This window comes from Hippocampus bargibanti, linkage group LG08 (assembly GCF_051943395.1).
Source record: "Hippocampus bargibanti isolate YZ-2025 linkage group LG08, ASM5194339v1, whole genome shotgun sequence".
NCBI classification, from domain to species: Eukaryota; Metazoa; Chordata; class Actinopteri; order Syngnathiformes; family Syngnathidae; genus Hippocampus; species Hippocampus bargibanti.
Window position 1 is genome coordinate 1,177,202 of NC_142741.1, and position 16,877 is coordinate 1,194,078.

The window sequence follows — 16,877 nt, forward strand, 5'->3', positions numbered from 1 at the left end:
GGGAAATTAATTTTTGGGATACACACTTTTCGCCTTACACACTCGGTCTGGGAACCAATTAAGTTCGTAAGCCAAGGTATCACTGTACTGGTGTGTATTTTTTTTGTGACACTCACCCTGGCCGTTGGGTTTGGCCTTGAGAATGTAAAACATAATGATGAGAACAATGGCGATGGCCATGATGAAAATGGTTGACATGGCGATAATGAGAGCCGTCGCTAGGTGACTTTGACCTGTTGGATCTGTGACATTGACAACACAATTTGGTTAGTTATAATTATAATAATAATAATACATTTAATTTATAAGTGCCTTTTAAAACTCTGAAGGACAATTTACAGTCACAGGATATTTTATCTGTGGGTGAGCAGCGGCAGCCACACGCGCCAGCGTTCACTCAATTCGGAATCTAATGTAATCATTTGTTTCAATCTGACGCGATTTGAGCGATTTAACTCGATTCGACACATTTCGGTTTGATTCGCTTTTGATCCAATATGATTCGATTAAAATAGATTAGATTAGATCTGATTACATGAGATCTGATTCAATTTGTTTCAATCTGATTCAATTTGAGTGATTTGACTCGATTCGACTCGATTCGACACAATTTGGTTTGATTCAACTGTGATGCGGTTCAGTTATGTTTGTTCTTTTTGCCCAAATGTTATTTTTCATGTGTGTACTCTGTGTACCTTTCTGAAGATGAGGGAACACAGTAGTGCTTCCTGGTTCCAACTGAGTTTTTTGGACTGGTTCATTGGTTAGCGTACCTGTGAAAAAAAAAAACAATATGAAAACTAGTTCAAGATGTCCTCCTTGCCGAGTGCACGAAAACGGCTGGGATTGCTTGAGAACCACTTCGCGACCCTAATGACGACAAAGTAAAATGAGAGAGAGAGAGAGAGAGAATATTTATTAATGACCAAAAACTAATCTTAGCTTCTCTGGAGTTGCCGGCGACGGAACCATAAGGCATCATTGTCTCCGATTTGACATGACACGAAAAATGTCGAGCAAAAGGTGCAAGTGCTAACACGCCAATCATCTTTTTCAAATTCACTGACGTTTTAATTGCCCCGATGCACACACACACTAACGCTAACTCGCTAATTACAAAGCGAGTATGTGCCTGTTTTTAGGTGTGGGATGGAAATCATGAATTCTTTGATGCACTTCTGCTACACACTTTGTTTTGAAAAGGTTTCTTCAGCCGTCATCTGGACTTCTTTGAAGGCGTCGGACGTTTCCCTTCTTATCCAAGAGGCTTCGTCAGCGAACTAAAAATTGTTGCTGGCAGTTTTGGCCTTATATAACGAAAGAAAATGGTTTGAAAGGGGAGTAAAAAAAGCTATTTTCATAAAACAGCAAAACCCTTCACTAAATCGCCATGGCGGGGTGAGGTATCTTGTGACTGTAAAGTGATCTTGAGTGTTTTGAAAGGCGTATGCGGTGTTAAGTCGATTGAGAAGTTTGTACGAGGGAAGAAGATCAATTTTGTGTGATTACATTCTTTGGTGTTGGGCGGCGCATTCTGGCAGGAGTGACAAACCATCCCATAAAGGTTTCGGGGGCGATTCTCCAGCATGTAAAACCTGCAGGAAAAGCAAAAGAAAGATATCGTCACTGTCACACAGACAATAGTTAAAATGTAAAATGGGCTTTTGAAATGTGATCTCATTTTAAAAAAAAAGGTAGCAGGTTGAAGGCGCAGTGTGGATTTTGTATTATTATTTTTTGGGGGGGAGGCTCGGCGAGACAATGTCTACCACACACACACACAAAAAAAAAAGATGTGAAAGATGATGAGATTGAGCCCGTAGGCGCCAAAACATGGCGCGCGACAAAGTCTGCGTTGAGACGGAAAATTAGGAGGCACCGAAAATGAGTCTGCTGCTATTCAAAATATTCATCTTTGGTTTCGTGGTATGTGGGGATGGGAATGTATTAATAATAATAATAAACATAATAAAATAATAAAATAATAATAATAATACTTAGATTTTAAGTATTGGCATGCGACAGTACCTGGAACCGTTCAGATAAAATGTCTAATAAGAATAATAATAATAATTATTATTATTATTATCATTACTATAATAACAAATAACGCTAGTGGTAATAGTAATACTAAAAATAACAATAACAATAATAATAATAATAATAATAGTAATAGTACTACTACTACTATAATAATAATCAACAATAATAATAATAATAATAATAATAATAATAATAATAATAATAATAATAATAATAATAATACTCCTAACAACAACATCAACAATAATAAACAACAATAATAGTAATAATAATAATAGTAATACTACTACTACTACTACTACTACTACTACTACTACTAATAATAATAATAATAATACAGGGTTACATAAGGGGAAAAAATTGAATGTTCGAGGGGGAATATCGCATGTATTATTATCATCATTATCATTATCATTATTATTATTATTATTATTATTATTACTGTTATCATTATCATCATCATTATTATTATTATTATTATTATTATTATTATTATTATTATTATTATTATTATTACACCCTGAAAAAAAATCCCGATTGCATTTTCTTGTTGTGTGTATGCGTTTTTTTTTGTTTTGTTTTGTTTTGTTTGTTTGTTTGTTTACCCCGTTAAGCAAGGGCCGCATTCGGCATCGCTCTCCGACGTTCCCAGCGTGCGCACGGTGGCTTTGTAGAGGGCGCCGCAGTCTTTGTGTCGTCTGCAGATCTCATATTTGCCTTTGGAGTATTTCCCATGTGGACACGGCACGCAGGAAAAGTCTTCATCCTTTATCCCGTAGCCGCAGGTCTACGATACATCAAAAACAAAAAAAAACAGAACACCTTAAAGGACAACCGACACATCCGGACAAGTTGCATCCATGACATGGCGGTGCCGGACACTGCTACGATAGGTCCGTGCTCTCAGGTTGGGGGGAGCAGAGGACTACTCCCTGCGGCTCCACTGATTACTTCCATTGTCCTGACTGCTTACTCCTATTGTCCTGCCTGAGTATGGGGTGTACGACTGGCCTGATTGCCCCATTTGATCTGGTATCACCTCATCAGTATAACTAAGCCTATGTTGCTTAAGAAGTCCCATTTGATCTGCTATCATCTCATCAGCATAACTAAGCCTAGGTCGCCTAAGAAGTCAGTTGTAGGAATGATCCAAATTGAACCTCACCCCACCATGGCGATTTAGTGAAGGGTTTTGCTGTTTTATGAAAATAGCTTTCAACTTTCCACTTTCAAACCATCAATTTTCTTTCGCTATATAGGGCCACCTCTACCTATTGTCCTGACTAACGACTGGGCTGATTGCCCCATTTGATCTGGTATCATCAGTATTACTAATCATATGTTGCCTATGTTGTCTAAGCAGGCTGTCGACTGAGAGCTTACGCAGACGTAGAGAGGAGCTGTTAATTTGAATGAAAGCGTTCACATTGGGTGGTCCTCATGTAGCGATACGCACATTTGGTTGCAACACGTCGTCATTTGGGATGTTTTTCAGGATTTGAACGCGCGCGTGGAACTTTTTAACTGAACAAAGCCAGATGGCATCTACTACGACCACGTGATGAATGGACACACTAACTTGTACATTTGCGATGATCTCACCATGTGTGGCTCCTGTCCTGGCTGGCATTGAGGGCATGCCTGGCAGCTGTTACTGGTTTGGTTTAAGAACTCATACTCGCCGCAGCTGGAATACTCGGCGCTGGCAAGCATACAACACACCTATAGAAACACAAAAGGTATCTTGTTCAACGTATATGACAGACACGTACTGTACAAATGCAAAGATAGTTATGGCTGATAGAACCTTGACGTCAAATTGCACCATAGAGCAAATGGCAAGAGGATTTGAAGAATTCAAAGACAAACAAATGCCTGCGCGAACCACAAAGGTCAAAATCGAGAGATATACTGTCCATCAAATATTTTGCATTTATAAATACTGGTGCTATTCATTGGACATATTTTTATATATAATATATAGGTTCTTTCAAAACTCTCAAGGTCACTTTACGGTCACAGGATAAGTTTTTCTGTGGGTGAGCAACGGCAGCCACACACGCCAGCGTTCACTCAACCCGGAATAACTCAATTACATAGAAAGATAGCTGGCCTAATAATAGATGGCTAATAGCTAGCTAGATAGATAGCTAGATGAATAGCCAGCGAGCTAGATAGGTAGCTAGTAGATAGAAAATAATGTGCTAGCTTGGTATCCACCCACTCTACATAGCCAGATAGCTACCTAGCTATAAAGCTCACAACTCCATTTTTTTTGCAATGCAGTTTTGAATATTATTCATACATGAATTACATTTTACAGAAACCTTTCACTTTTCACTATTCTTATTATTGCCTTCATTTTATGGCTATTCATTTTTGTGGCTTTTTTTCAATCTGCAATCTATATAGCTAGCTGGCTATATAGCTAACTGGCTATCTAGCTAGCCATCTACTAGCTATCTAGTGTAGCTTATTTTTATTTATCTAGCTATATACAGTAGCTGGCTATTTAGCTGTAGTTTGTTTGATAAAATGCAGGTGACCCCCCCCACCCACAAAACAACCTTTGCTAACCTTCAACTAGCTTGATCCCCCTCGCGCGATGTGAAGCACATGCAAATGATTTGTATTTGATTTGGCGTCACACAGACTCTTTTGCTAATCCAAGCCATTTGTTGCCCTTCCTCGGTCTCCAGAATTATTTCACTTTGTTTACAACCGAAGTATGAAAAAGGAAAACTAGGATTATTTTGTGAAATTTAACTGTGGGTTTACCGCCCCTCCCCAAAAAAAAGCAGATGTGAATCATTGTGAATGGATTGATTGAAGGTTTTGTTTAGTTTTTAATAGCTCTTTGCACACTTCTGAGAGTTTGGGGGAAGGAACACGTTTGATGGATGAAACTAATAATAATACATTTAATTTATAAAAAAAATAATATATTTCATTTCTAAGCGCCTTTCAAAACTCTCATGGTCACTTTACAGTCACAGGATAAGTTTTTTCTGTGAGTGAGCAGCAGCCACACGCGCCAACGTTCGCTCAACCCGGAAGTAACTCAAATAGATAGAAAGCGAGTTAGCTAGCAGATAGCTAATAGATGGCCAGCAAGATTGATATACACTGTATAACTATTCAGCAAATACTCAGCTAGATAATAATAATAATAAAAATTATAATAATACATTACATTTTAAGCGCCTTTCAAAGCTCTCGAGGATAGATAGCTATTAAGCTAATAGATGGCCAGCTAGATAGCTGATAGATTGCCAGCCAGATAGCTAGCCGTCCAGCAAGATAGCTAATATATAGCAAATAGATAGCAAATAGCTAGCCACCGAGGTAGGCAGCCAAATAGATAGCTAACCAGCCAGCAAGATAGCTAATTGATATCAAATAGATTGCAAATAGCTGGCTAGCTACCTAGGTAGCTAGCCAAAAAGATAGCTAGCCAGCCAGCTAGATAGCTAATAGGTAGCAAATGTATAGCAAAGAAGAAAAAAAAAAAATAATAATAATAATAATAATAATAATAATAATAATAATAATACATTACATCAAAAAAAATACAAAATAATAAATACAAAATAAGACCCCCCCCAAAAAATGCAGAAGACTTACTAAAATTGAAGACACAAAGATGGATTTTGGCGTTCTTCTCCTCGGTGGCATGTTTGCACTCACTTCCTGGAAGACATTGGAATACAAAAAAAAAATCCCTTAGATTTTCTAAATATGGAAATTCAAACATTAAGACTTCTTTTTTCCCTTTTTGGAGCAACGTGGGTGAGTGTGAGCAGTCCTGCCAGCTGTGATCCGTACTGTGTGGCCCAGATGACTTCACTGAAGCACAACTATCACTCATTGCCAATAAACATGTAATGATAGTAGCAAAACAGCTCGTAGCGATCCACCGGCTCATATCTGCAGCCACGCGTCACTGTTGGCTAACCTCTGCTCCACATCTTTTTTTACATCTACAGTGATGCCTTGGCTTACAAACTTAATTGGTTCCCAGACAGAGTGTGTCAGGCGAAAAGTGTGTATCCCAAAAATTAATTTCCCATAGGAAACCATTAAAATGAGAATAATCCGTTCCCAGGTCCCCATAAAACATCATTTTCAAATTTTCTAAGACTTAAAACTACACAAAATATACCTTATTTTATGTATAATAAATGTGCTATGGTATTATAATTAAAGAAATAAACTGTACTGTATAATAAAGTCGTTTTATTGACCTTTGTGATGGTCGTTGATGGCTTGATGGAATGGAGTGGCCGGTTTCTACACTACACTCTGTTTCTACACTCTGCCTTTGAAATATCAAAGTTGAAACTCTCTCACTGTCATCTGCCTGTCTCTTTAATGTTTCAAGCACCTCCCCTCACTGCTGCGTTCTTGACCAATCACATGGCTTTAACCGAAGACTGGGGGCGGGGAATAAAGTACAAAAACAGTCGGCTGCCATTTTGTTGTTAGAAGAACGGGCTCGTTCGCGAACGACACATCACTCATTGTGGCAGCTCCGTGTACGAAAAAAGTTTGTATGCCAAGGTAAATTTGACTGACGACTGGCCTGATTTCAGTCAGGACAATAGAAGCAATCAGTGGAGCCGCAGGGATTAGTCCTCTGCTCCCCCCAACCCGAGAGCAGGGACCAATCATCGCGGAGTCCGGAACCGCCACGTCTGGACAGTAGGGATATATATATAGGGCCGAAACTACCAGTAAGACTTTAGTTTTCTGACGAAGCTTCTTGGATAAGAAGCGAAACGTCCGACACCTTCAAAGAAGTACAGATGACGGCTGAAGAAACCTTTTCATCGATGGATCATTCCAGTACGACTGAGAGTTTACGCAGACGTTTCAAAATTATAATTAGGAACATCAAACCAAAGACTGTAAATAGTGGAGCGGAACTGCATCCTGCAAATAAACATTGCTGTGATTTCGTCTCCAAAGCACAATTTTGCGTTCGTATAACCAAAAACAAAACAAAGACATATTTTGTCATTTGAAGCAGCATGAAATGATTTTAATCCCTTCGGATTATGCACGGCCATCATATCCACTCGGTGCGCGAGTGCAATAAGAGGGCGCACGTCGCACTAAAGCCTGCTTGTCAAGGTCAAAAGCAACAAAGGTTTGAATGGCGGACGAGCCACATGTTGCGCATATGCGCGGTAGCTAGCAAAGTGGCGCCGTCGTGAACACAACGATTCAGTGGATTGGATTATTGGAGCGCTCGCTGCAGCAGCGCTCTCGCCGCTTCTAATTTAGTCGTCCACATTTGCCACAACGCGAGCAAAGGATCCCGCTGTGGAAGAGGCAAACTTTTTGTCTCTTAGGTTTTGAATCACATTCATTTTGACATATCTGATGATCAATTTTGTCCATTTTGTTCAGCCTCAAATCACCTTTACGGCCATAACAGACCAAACCAACGATACAAAGGGGAAAACAAAAAAAACAAAAAAAACAAACAAAGGAGCGTCTACCCAAAGACTGTTTTTTTCATTATTTTTTGCATGATTACACAAGCAAAAAAAATGGAGTATATGTTGCTATTCAACATCTTTGTGTGTGGTTCAAATCCTCAGATTTAACCCTTTTTTTTAATAATAAACAGATGGATGGGTGGATGGATGGATAGTGTTATCTCTAGTTAGCAAGTTAGCTAACTAGCTAGCGAGTTAGATAGCTAGTAAGCGAGCTAGCTAGCTAGATATGAACGATAGACCAGTAGCTATCTAGACAGCTAGACAGACAGCTAGACAGACAGACAGACAGTCAGACAGACAGATAAAATACATTTTCAACCTCAAAGATGGCTAATCACACACACACACATGCATACAATATATAGCGCATCAGTTGGTCTTTGAGGACAGTCCTTGTGGTCAGGCCACAACCGGTATGGGTTTGTGTGTGTGTGTGTGTGTGTGTGTGTGTGTGTGTGTGTGTGTGTGTGTGTGTGTGTGTGTGTGTGTGCGCGTGTTAACTCCGTAATGATTTGCCTTGAGGGGCTTCTTATACATTTGGCTGTTCTTCGTTTCCTGCTATCCAACCTTTTATCTCATCAGAAACTTACACACACACACACACACACACACACACACGCACACGCACACGCACACGCACACATGCCTGTTTAAATGGTTTTGTGAGGTCCGGATAGCTTCAGATGAGGAGTGAGGACCATCATTGCTGATAAGTTTAGAGAAGACCCAGTGTTACATTTGAAGACTAAATGTCAGCCCATTCCCCACTTCAACGTCTTTAAAAACAAAGCAATAAAAAGTGGACTTGAAACTGAAATAACAGCAGGAGTGAGGACTCTGAATGGGTACATTCAAAGTCCTCACCCCTGTTGTGAATGTGGTTAAAATTTCATTTTACTTTTTGTGGTATGAACTTTTTCCTCTCATTAACCACGCACACACACACACATAAACACACACAGTGAGTAAAAAGTGTGTGTATCCAAGTGAAATGAAAATACACACCAAAAAAAATCATTTTGGGTGAATTTGTGAGGACCTCTCTGAAACTTTAACAGATGCAAATATAGACCCTCTAGAAGCCTTTAGAATGACAAACTCGTGAGGACCGGCCATAAGGTCCTCATTTGTCAAAAATGTCCTCACTACGTATGGTATAAAATGTTAGTGGTCCTCACAAGACCAGTCATACACACACACATTGAGTGAGAGCAATGCGTTTGAAGGCTCTTTGTCTTTTGACAAGCCTTCCTACTTCTTTCAACCCTCACTTCATCCCCTGCAAACCTTTTCTCTGTGTGTCTCGGCAAGTCCACAGGATGAAAGTCAAGCCCCGAGGTTAGTCATCTTCTAACAAGGGCATAATCATCTTGAAATAACTCCTCTGTTTTTTGAGGTGTGCTATGAACAGGTCGTCTTGGCGGAATCTGGTTGTTGCCGTCGGTTACGAAAGGCGACGCGACGTGTGTCGGTTTCGTCCATGAGATTGAACAGCGTCTGGGTGGTAAAATCAAAGTATTTCCGGGGAATGTTCGGAAATGGGGGGGGGGGTATATCGTTGCGATCGGCGTGGTTTGAGCGTCAGTCTGCGAAAAGGATCAACGAGTCTTGCCTGTGATGACGACCGGTCGCCAGTTATCACATTAGGTCAAATAGACCTTCAAAATTACGCGACCTAGCATAAATCAATTTAGCATATCTACCACTACTGCCTGCCAGCAAACAGACAATTAAAGAACAACCGACATCACTTTTTTGTTTCTTAACTGACATCAGAAAAACGTTTTATAGCATCTAAAATACCCAAAACACGCAGGATGATATTTTTAGTCAAATGCAAAACAACAATAAAAATGAATTAAAATGTCCAAAATCTGCAAAAAAAAAAATCGATCTGCGAATTGGGCAATTTCAGAAAGTCCCGCCCCCAGTTCGTGACGTCACGCCAAGACGTCTTGCATTGCTGGAGAATCAAAACAATGGCTTCAGATTCGGAGAATATGCTTTCTTGTTACTCATCCAGTTATGAATATGATTCAAATAGTTCTGAAGAGGAAAGCATACGTCTGCTTCGGCATCTGGACTGCAATGTAGCGTCCCAGAAAAGAGGCAGAAAATGGCGACCAAGCTCCCTGTGAGGAATTAATCAACCCGTTTCCACAGGCTGATAAATTCCTTATATAGAGCTTGGTCGCCCTCTTCTGGCTCTGTTTGATGCAACATGACGTTTTCAGACCAAACAAGTACAACAAAATGCATTGACGTCATGGAAGGACTGCCACAATGTGTCCTTTTTTTCGGTCAGGGGCGTTCCTTCAGTGACGTCACGTACGGACTCGTCACCAACTCGAAAACAAGACTTCCTGAATATTCAGCGCGAGTCTTAAAAGGTAAAATATAGCTATATGCGGTGGAATCTTTGTAAAATACGCTCAGTAGAAGTCATTTGAAGCCAAATTATGGACACAACTTGTCCGGAGACGTCGGTTGTCCTTTAAGTTCGTTTCTGAGGCCATGACTCAACCCATCAAGTTTCATTGTATTTTATATGTTATGTTTTTTTTTTGCAGTGAAATCACGAGCACACGTTATAAATCAAGCGCTCCCTCATCCTGACACAAGAATAAAATGTTATAGCGACTTGGTATACGATTCGATGTGCTTCTCCATCTCTTGTCAATCATTTCCAGACTTCTCCATTTTTTTTCCCGCCTTCTTCATAACACAAATCATCCAACTTTTACTCGTCGCCGTGCCCTCACATCTGTGCAGCATGTGCACGAATTAACGTCACTCAATCTTGTGTTTAACAGCGGAGAATAAATCAACCGGATTGATCCGCTGTTCATGTCGATAGCAGAGATGAGAAGCAGTGGAACTCACGCTTAGGCTTCCGTCATCTTTCGGAATAATTTGTCTCACTTTAGTTGCATTAACTTTCATGCATAATTAAAGGACAACCGACACCATTTTGTAAAATCACTTCAAATGACTTTTCCTGAGCGCATTTTACAAAGATTCCACCATATATATACCTTCCATAAGGACTGTTGGTAACTTAACCTCGTGTGCTTCCGCCGAAGATCACTCCGCCAGCCGTGGTGGGTGTGTATTATGAAAATAGTGCTTATTATAAGGTTTAATTTTCATAAATTTGACGTTTGTAAGATGAAAAGTTTGTAAGTTGAGGTGTTTGTAAGTTGAGGTCTCACTGTTTTCAAGTGTGGTTTTGTGTAGTCTTGTTTTCGAGTGAATGACAATGCCCTAAGTGACGTCACGGAGGGAACGCCCCTGACCGAGAAAGCGACACACAATGCATTTTGGGTCCTTTTTTTCGTGTGAATACACCATGTTGATTGCAAAATTAGAAGGAAAACTAAATAAATAACGCGATGGTGAATCGTTTTTCTGATGTCAGTTAAGCAACAAAAAGTGACGTCGGTTGTCCTTTAAGAATGCACGAGGCACACTTCCTCACAGATTTTACGTCACAACGGAGTAGGTGGATTTATTGTGAGGCGCTGACAAGAATAGCTGACTTTAGTCATGAATGACCTTCGAGTCAAGAGTAAACACGTTTCCTGAACAAATGTGAGCACTGCTAGAGTGTTGCCCGCGGTTACGTAAATCTGGTAGATGATGGATGACATGATGGATAGGAAGTAGTCAAAGGGGGCTGGGGGGGGGGGTCAAAAAATGTCTCCAACCTGAAGCCACCGAGAAGCTATTTGAGCATCTTTTTTTAATCAGGAGCACAAAGAGATTCCAAACACAAAAAGGGATTGTAAAATAAGTAAATAAATAAATAACAGAATGGTCGCACGAAGGAATGAATGAATAAATAAATAAATGGATAAATTGATAGATAAATAAATAAATGAACAAATAAATCTAGCTAGCGATAGCAAGATACCGCAGTAGCTAGACAGCTAGATAGATACTAGTTAGCTTGACAGCTAGATAGATATCTAGATAGATACCTAGATAGGTAGATAGATAGCTAGATAGATATCTAGATACCTAGATAGATAGCTAGATAGATAGCTAGACTGCTAGATAGATGGCTAGATGGCTAGCTACCTCAATAGCTAGATGGATAGCTGACTTGATAGCTAACTACCTCAGTAGCTAGATAGCTATCTGACTTGATAGCTAGATAGCTAAATAGATAGCTAGATAGCGAGATAGATAGCTAGATAGATAGCTGGATATAGTTAGATAGATAGATAGATAGATAGATAGATAGATAGATAGATAGATAGATAGATAGATAGATAGATAGATAGATAGATAGATAGATAGATAGATAGATAGATAGATAGATAGATAGATAGATAGATAGATAGATAGATAGATAGATAGATAGATAGACTACTAGATAGATGGCTAGATGGCTAGCTACCTCAATAGCTAGATAGATAGCTGCCTTGATAGCTAACTACCTCAGTAGCTAGATAGCTATCTGACTTGATAGCTAGCTAGCTAAATAGATAGCTAGATAGCGAGATAGATAGCTGGATATAGTTAGATAGCTAGATAGATAGCTAGATAGATAGCTAGACAGCTAGATAGATAGCTAGATAGCTCACTATATACGAACGATAGCTAGCTAGTTGGCGAGCTAGCTACATAGATGAATAAATAAATAAATAAATAAATAAATAAATAAATAAATAGAACATGTCCAGGAAAAACAAAAACAATACCATGTCGTCACCTAACGAGGCAAGACAACATAGGAATCAGATGAGTATAGCAACATGGCTGACTGGTGACTTCACACTCACCAATTGCCCTCAATAAATGGCGCCACGTTCGAGGCTCCGCAGCTGCGGTTTAGCCACTCGAAGCGCGCTCGCCTTGCGCCAACAAACTGCTGACTCGGATTCTTTTGCATCGTGTCACTGCTTGGTAACAACTGCCTGCTTTTTATTTCTATGCGTGATGGCATGAAAAAAATGTGAGAGATGTCAGCGTTGAAATCATATTGTTTGCATTTGAAAGACGCTTACAAATGAAATGGATTATTATTATTATTATTATTATAAATTCAGACTTGGCCGAGAAAAACTTGCCTGTTCCTTATTTCAAGCGAGTCAGCTATTTGCTATTTATTAGCTGGATAGCTAGCTATATAGCAGGCTTTCTAGCTATCTAGCTGGCTGGCTAGCTATCTAGTAGTAAGTACCTCAACCCCTCACCAATCTCCTCCAAAATTGCATGATAGTGTCCTTTTTGTGAAGTTTTTGTTCAATTTCGCATCTTTTAGTTATCAGTTAGCTATATAGCCATCTAGTTGGCTAGCAATCTCGATAGCTATCTATTAGCTCTCGATTAGCTATCTATTAACGATCTATTATATACAGTATATACCTTGCTAGCTATCTCGATAGCTATCTATTAGCTAGCTAGCTAGCTAGCTTTCTTTCTATTTGAGTTATTTCTTGGCTGAGTGAACGCTGGCGAGTGTGGCTGCCGCTGCTCACCCACAGAAAAACATATGCTGTGACTGTAAAGTGACCTTGAGAGTTTTGAAAAGCGCTCATAAATGAAATGCATTATTATTATTATTATTATTATTATTATTAATATTAATTCAGACTTGTGACGTATTCTATTCATTTCAGAGTCATGAGGATGAAACTTCTTTTCTATTCTAGTACCGACGACCGACACCATTTTTTTTGGTTTCTTAACTGACATCAGAAAAAACTTTTATAGCGTCTAAAATACCCAAAACACGCAGGCTGATATTTTTAGTCAAATGCAAAACATCAATAAAAAAAGACTTAAAGTGTCCCAAAACTGCTACAAAATGAGCTTGGAAGTGGCGAGATTCAGAAAGTCCCGCCCCCTCGTTTGTGACATCACGCCAGCATACCCCTTCACAAACTACCTTGCTCCAGAATCAAAACAATGGTTTCAGAAAGTTCAGATTTTGAGAAGATGCTTTCTTGTTAATCATCCAGTTATCAATATGATTGAAATAGTTCTGAAGAGGAAAGCATAAATGTTTGCCATCGATTAAAGAAGTCCTTCCGTATCAATTCGAGCCATCTGGACTCCAATGTAGCGCCCAGAAAATCCACAAGATGGCGCATAATCCATCAGCTCCGTTGGAAATGGCCTGATTTGTCCGCTGGGAATTTGTGTCAACTTACACCTTCTTTATGCGTGTTACCGCAATTGGCTGCGACACACAATGATTCACCATGCCGTTATTTATGTAGTGTCGGTTGTCCTTTAAACCTCAAAAGACATATTTACAGCTTTTGAAGATGACATCTTCATCCTCTTGTGGCTTCCTTTTTTTGCCTTTCTACCTGTGAACATAAAAGACTTGATGGCAACCGAGCCCCCTTCGGGGGTCTTGCGAACGAGGGGGGGGGGGGGTGCATCGGTGAAATAAATGTGTGTGCGCGCGTGGATGAGCCAGATAGATTTCCACCTTCAGCAGCTGCAGTTCAAAGTCAGCCAGCAGACATCAGAAGCTCGGCAGGACCCGGCTTGTCCCTCACCGGGGCCGAGCTGCCTGTCTGCGGGCAGGACTTTCCCCGAGGGGAGGGGGGGAGGGGGGGCGACCGGGACAGTCAGGCGGCACCATGAAAACAATTATGCAGACAGGCGGAAAGGTGCGCCCCGCTAACAACCGCACACATAGCCACCAAAAGTACTTTTTTTTTTGCATGTACAAGCGCTCTCCCGTGGGATGGTGTGACTAATTAAGTGTTCTTGAAATAAGTCGGCAACTCACGACAACATTAAAGGGCAACCAACATCACTTTTTTGTTTCCTAACTGACATCAGAAAAACGTTTTATAGCATCTAAAATAGCCAAAACACGCAGTATGATATTTTTTGTCAAATGCAAAACAACAATAAAAATGACTTCAAGTGTCCCAAAACAACTTCAAAATGAACCCGGAAATGGCGAGTTCCAGAAGGTCCCGCCCCCTTGTTCATGACGTCACGCCAAGACGTCTTGCCTTGCTGAAGAATCAAAACAATGGCTTTAGATTCGGAGAATATGCTTTCTTGTTACTCATCCAGTTAGGAATATGATTCAAATAGTTCTGAAGAAGAAAGCATACATGTTTTCAATCGATTAAAGAATTTATTCCGTGTCATTTTGAGGCATCAGGGGTGGGAAATGTGGCACCCAAAAAAGGCAGAAAATGGCGACAAAGCCGTGTAAGGAATTAATCAGGCCGTTTCCACAGGCTGATTAATTCCTTACACGGAACTTTGTCGCCCTCTTCTGCCTCTTTTTGGTGCAACACAAAGTTTTCAGACCAAACAAGTACAGCAAAATGCATTGACGTGATGGAAGGTCTGCTACAATGTGGCCTTTTTTCAGTCAGGGGCGTTCCTTCAGTGACGTAGGGTGAGGACTCGTCACCAACTCAAAAATTCCGGAATATTCAGCACCAGTCTTAAAACGTAAAATATAGCTAGCTATATGCGGTGGAATCTTTGTCAAATACGCTCAGTGGAAGTCATTTGAAGCCATTTTACAAATTATGGACACGACTTGTCCAGAGACGTCGGTTGTCCTTTAAGCGTGATTGAAATAAGTCGGCAACTCGCGACAACATAAAAGCGGCCTTGTTAGCAGAGCACAACAGATTATCAAGGCTATGATGAACTCAAGTGTTTGTAACCCGGGGCTGAAAGCTTTGTACCAACATGCAGCTTCCATGCACAACGACGTCGTTTCTTTACATACAAATAAAGCAATGTTATGCACTTGGCAACCAAACTTTACATCTGCATTACATGTGTTTGGCTAGCATGTACCGTCCAATTAAATTCACAGTATGTGATTTTATTAAAGGGAAATTTCACGAATCAGAACTAAAGAGACAAACGTGACAGGGATTTATTTTCAATCTCATCATTCCTGTCATTGTCAAACGTAAAATAATGTATACAAAGCAACAATGAGGCCTGCTCGGATATTTCCCAAAGTCTTTTAGAAATTTGTCCATATGTCTTACCTGGAGTCCTCTCCAGAGGTAAGTGTGGGTCGGCTTCCTCCCAAGGATATTTCACTGTAGGTTCAGATCTCAGTCCTGGTCCACCTCGTGCAGGATCAACCTGTGACCAGCATCACTGATGGCTTGCTTAATTACCAAGATCTCACTCCAAGTATCTGAACGTGAGTCTTCGCATCCACTTTTTAGTGTGCGTGTTGAGCGTGTCTGCAGGCTCCTCCTTAATGGTTGGAAAAAAAAGTGGGAACGTTTCTCTCCGCCCTAAAACAGAGGAGAGCAGGTAAACTCCTGGCATGGAATGAACATGGCTGCAGGTCCTGACTCGACTGTGACCTCTAGTGGCCATAAATAGTTAGTAGTATTAACAATACTACTACAATAACAAGTTTGGAAACAATGTGAGCATATATTCAAATTTGTCGTTCCATCTTAAGGTCCAGGTTTGCTCTTTCTCCTTAATAGTAACACAATCGAGCCCATTTGTAGAACTTACTGATAAAACCAGCGGTGTCTCCTGATGCCACGTTTGGCATACAAGTAGAAAAAGTAGTATTCGTAATCCATTTTGTTGCACAACTATTAGACACAACCATTAGCATCTCGAACATCCAACGTTCCAAAAAAAGACGGGAAAAAGTGTTTTACGAGCAAATGGAACTGCATACTAAGAGTAGTTGAAAATTGTCCAAATCTCTTTCCGTAACTTTTGAAGACAGATGCCCAATTCTCCAGAGACATCGAACATTAAATAAAACAACGTTTTTCAATTTCCCTCTCAAAGTTTTGCATTCCCCGCAAAGTTTTGAATTCAGTCGGAAAGATTACGAGATCTCGCAATACAGTATTTTTTAAAATGCGCCTGTATATAACTGCTGTGGTTAATACACCACAATCAACTTCCGGGTCATTTTGGCTAATTATAGAGTCTTCTTTTTGTTCACCATTCGCTCCTTCGGGAACCGTATTTAAGATCAAGAATATATTTAATGTATTTGTATTTCAAGTTAATTTTAAATTCAAATTATATCAAACTCGCCAATGGGCGAAAATACTCCATCGTTATTGTTTTCAATTACCCGGACGACGACCCGGAAGTACATCAGTACGTTACATATTATTTTTATTTGTTATTATTATTATTATCAGTACAATTCAAATTAAATAGAGTATTATTGTCTCTCTCTTGACGTTCTTTGCATAAAGATTCACCCCAAAGAAATTCAACAGTGAATTAGCCTTGCGTGACTCCGCACGTGTATGTGTCATTCTGTCTGATGTACACTATTTGTTGTGGTGAAGAGAACCGACGCTTGGTCTTGATGTCGCTTCCTTC

At 40.0% G+C, this 16,877-nt stretch overlaps 1 protein-coding gene across 1 annotated transcript in view; it reads right to left on the reverse strand.

The window, feature by feature from the left end:
• edar (ectodysplasin A receptor) overlaps positions 1-16,327 on the reverse strand; it is a 27,825-nt gene extending 11,498 nt beyond the window's left edge. Inside the window, exons 1-8 of the mRNA XM_089003158.1 lie at positions 16,038-16,327; positions 15,548-15,805; positions 5,668-5,733; positions 3,646-3,765; positions 2,649-2,830; positions 1,510-1,595; positions 696-773; positions 117-242 (exon numbers count right to left, since the gene is read on the reverse strand). Of these exons, the coding sequence (XP_088859284.1) occupies positions 117-242; positions 696-773; positions 1,510-1,595; positions 2,649-2,830; positions 3,646-3,765; positions 5,668-5,718 (643 nt within the window). The 5' untranslated portion in view covers positions 5,719-5,733; positions 15,548-15,805; positions 16,038-16,327. The remainder of the gene's footprint in view (positions 1-116; positions 243-695; positions 774-1,509; positions 1,596-2,648; positions 2,831-3,645; positions 3,766-5,667; positions 5,734-15,547; positions 15,806-16,037) is intronic.
• Between the last annotated feature and the right edge of the window lie 550 nt (positions 16,328-16,877).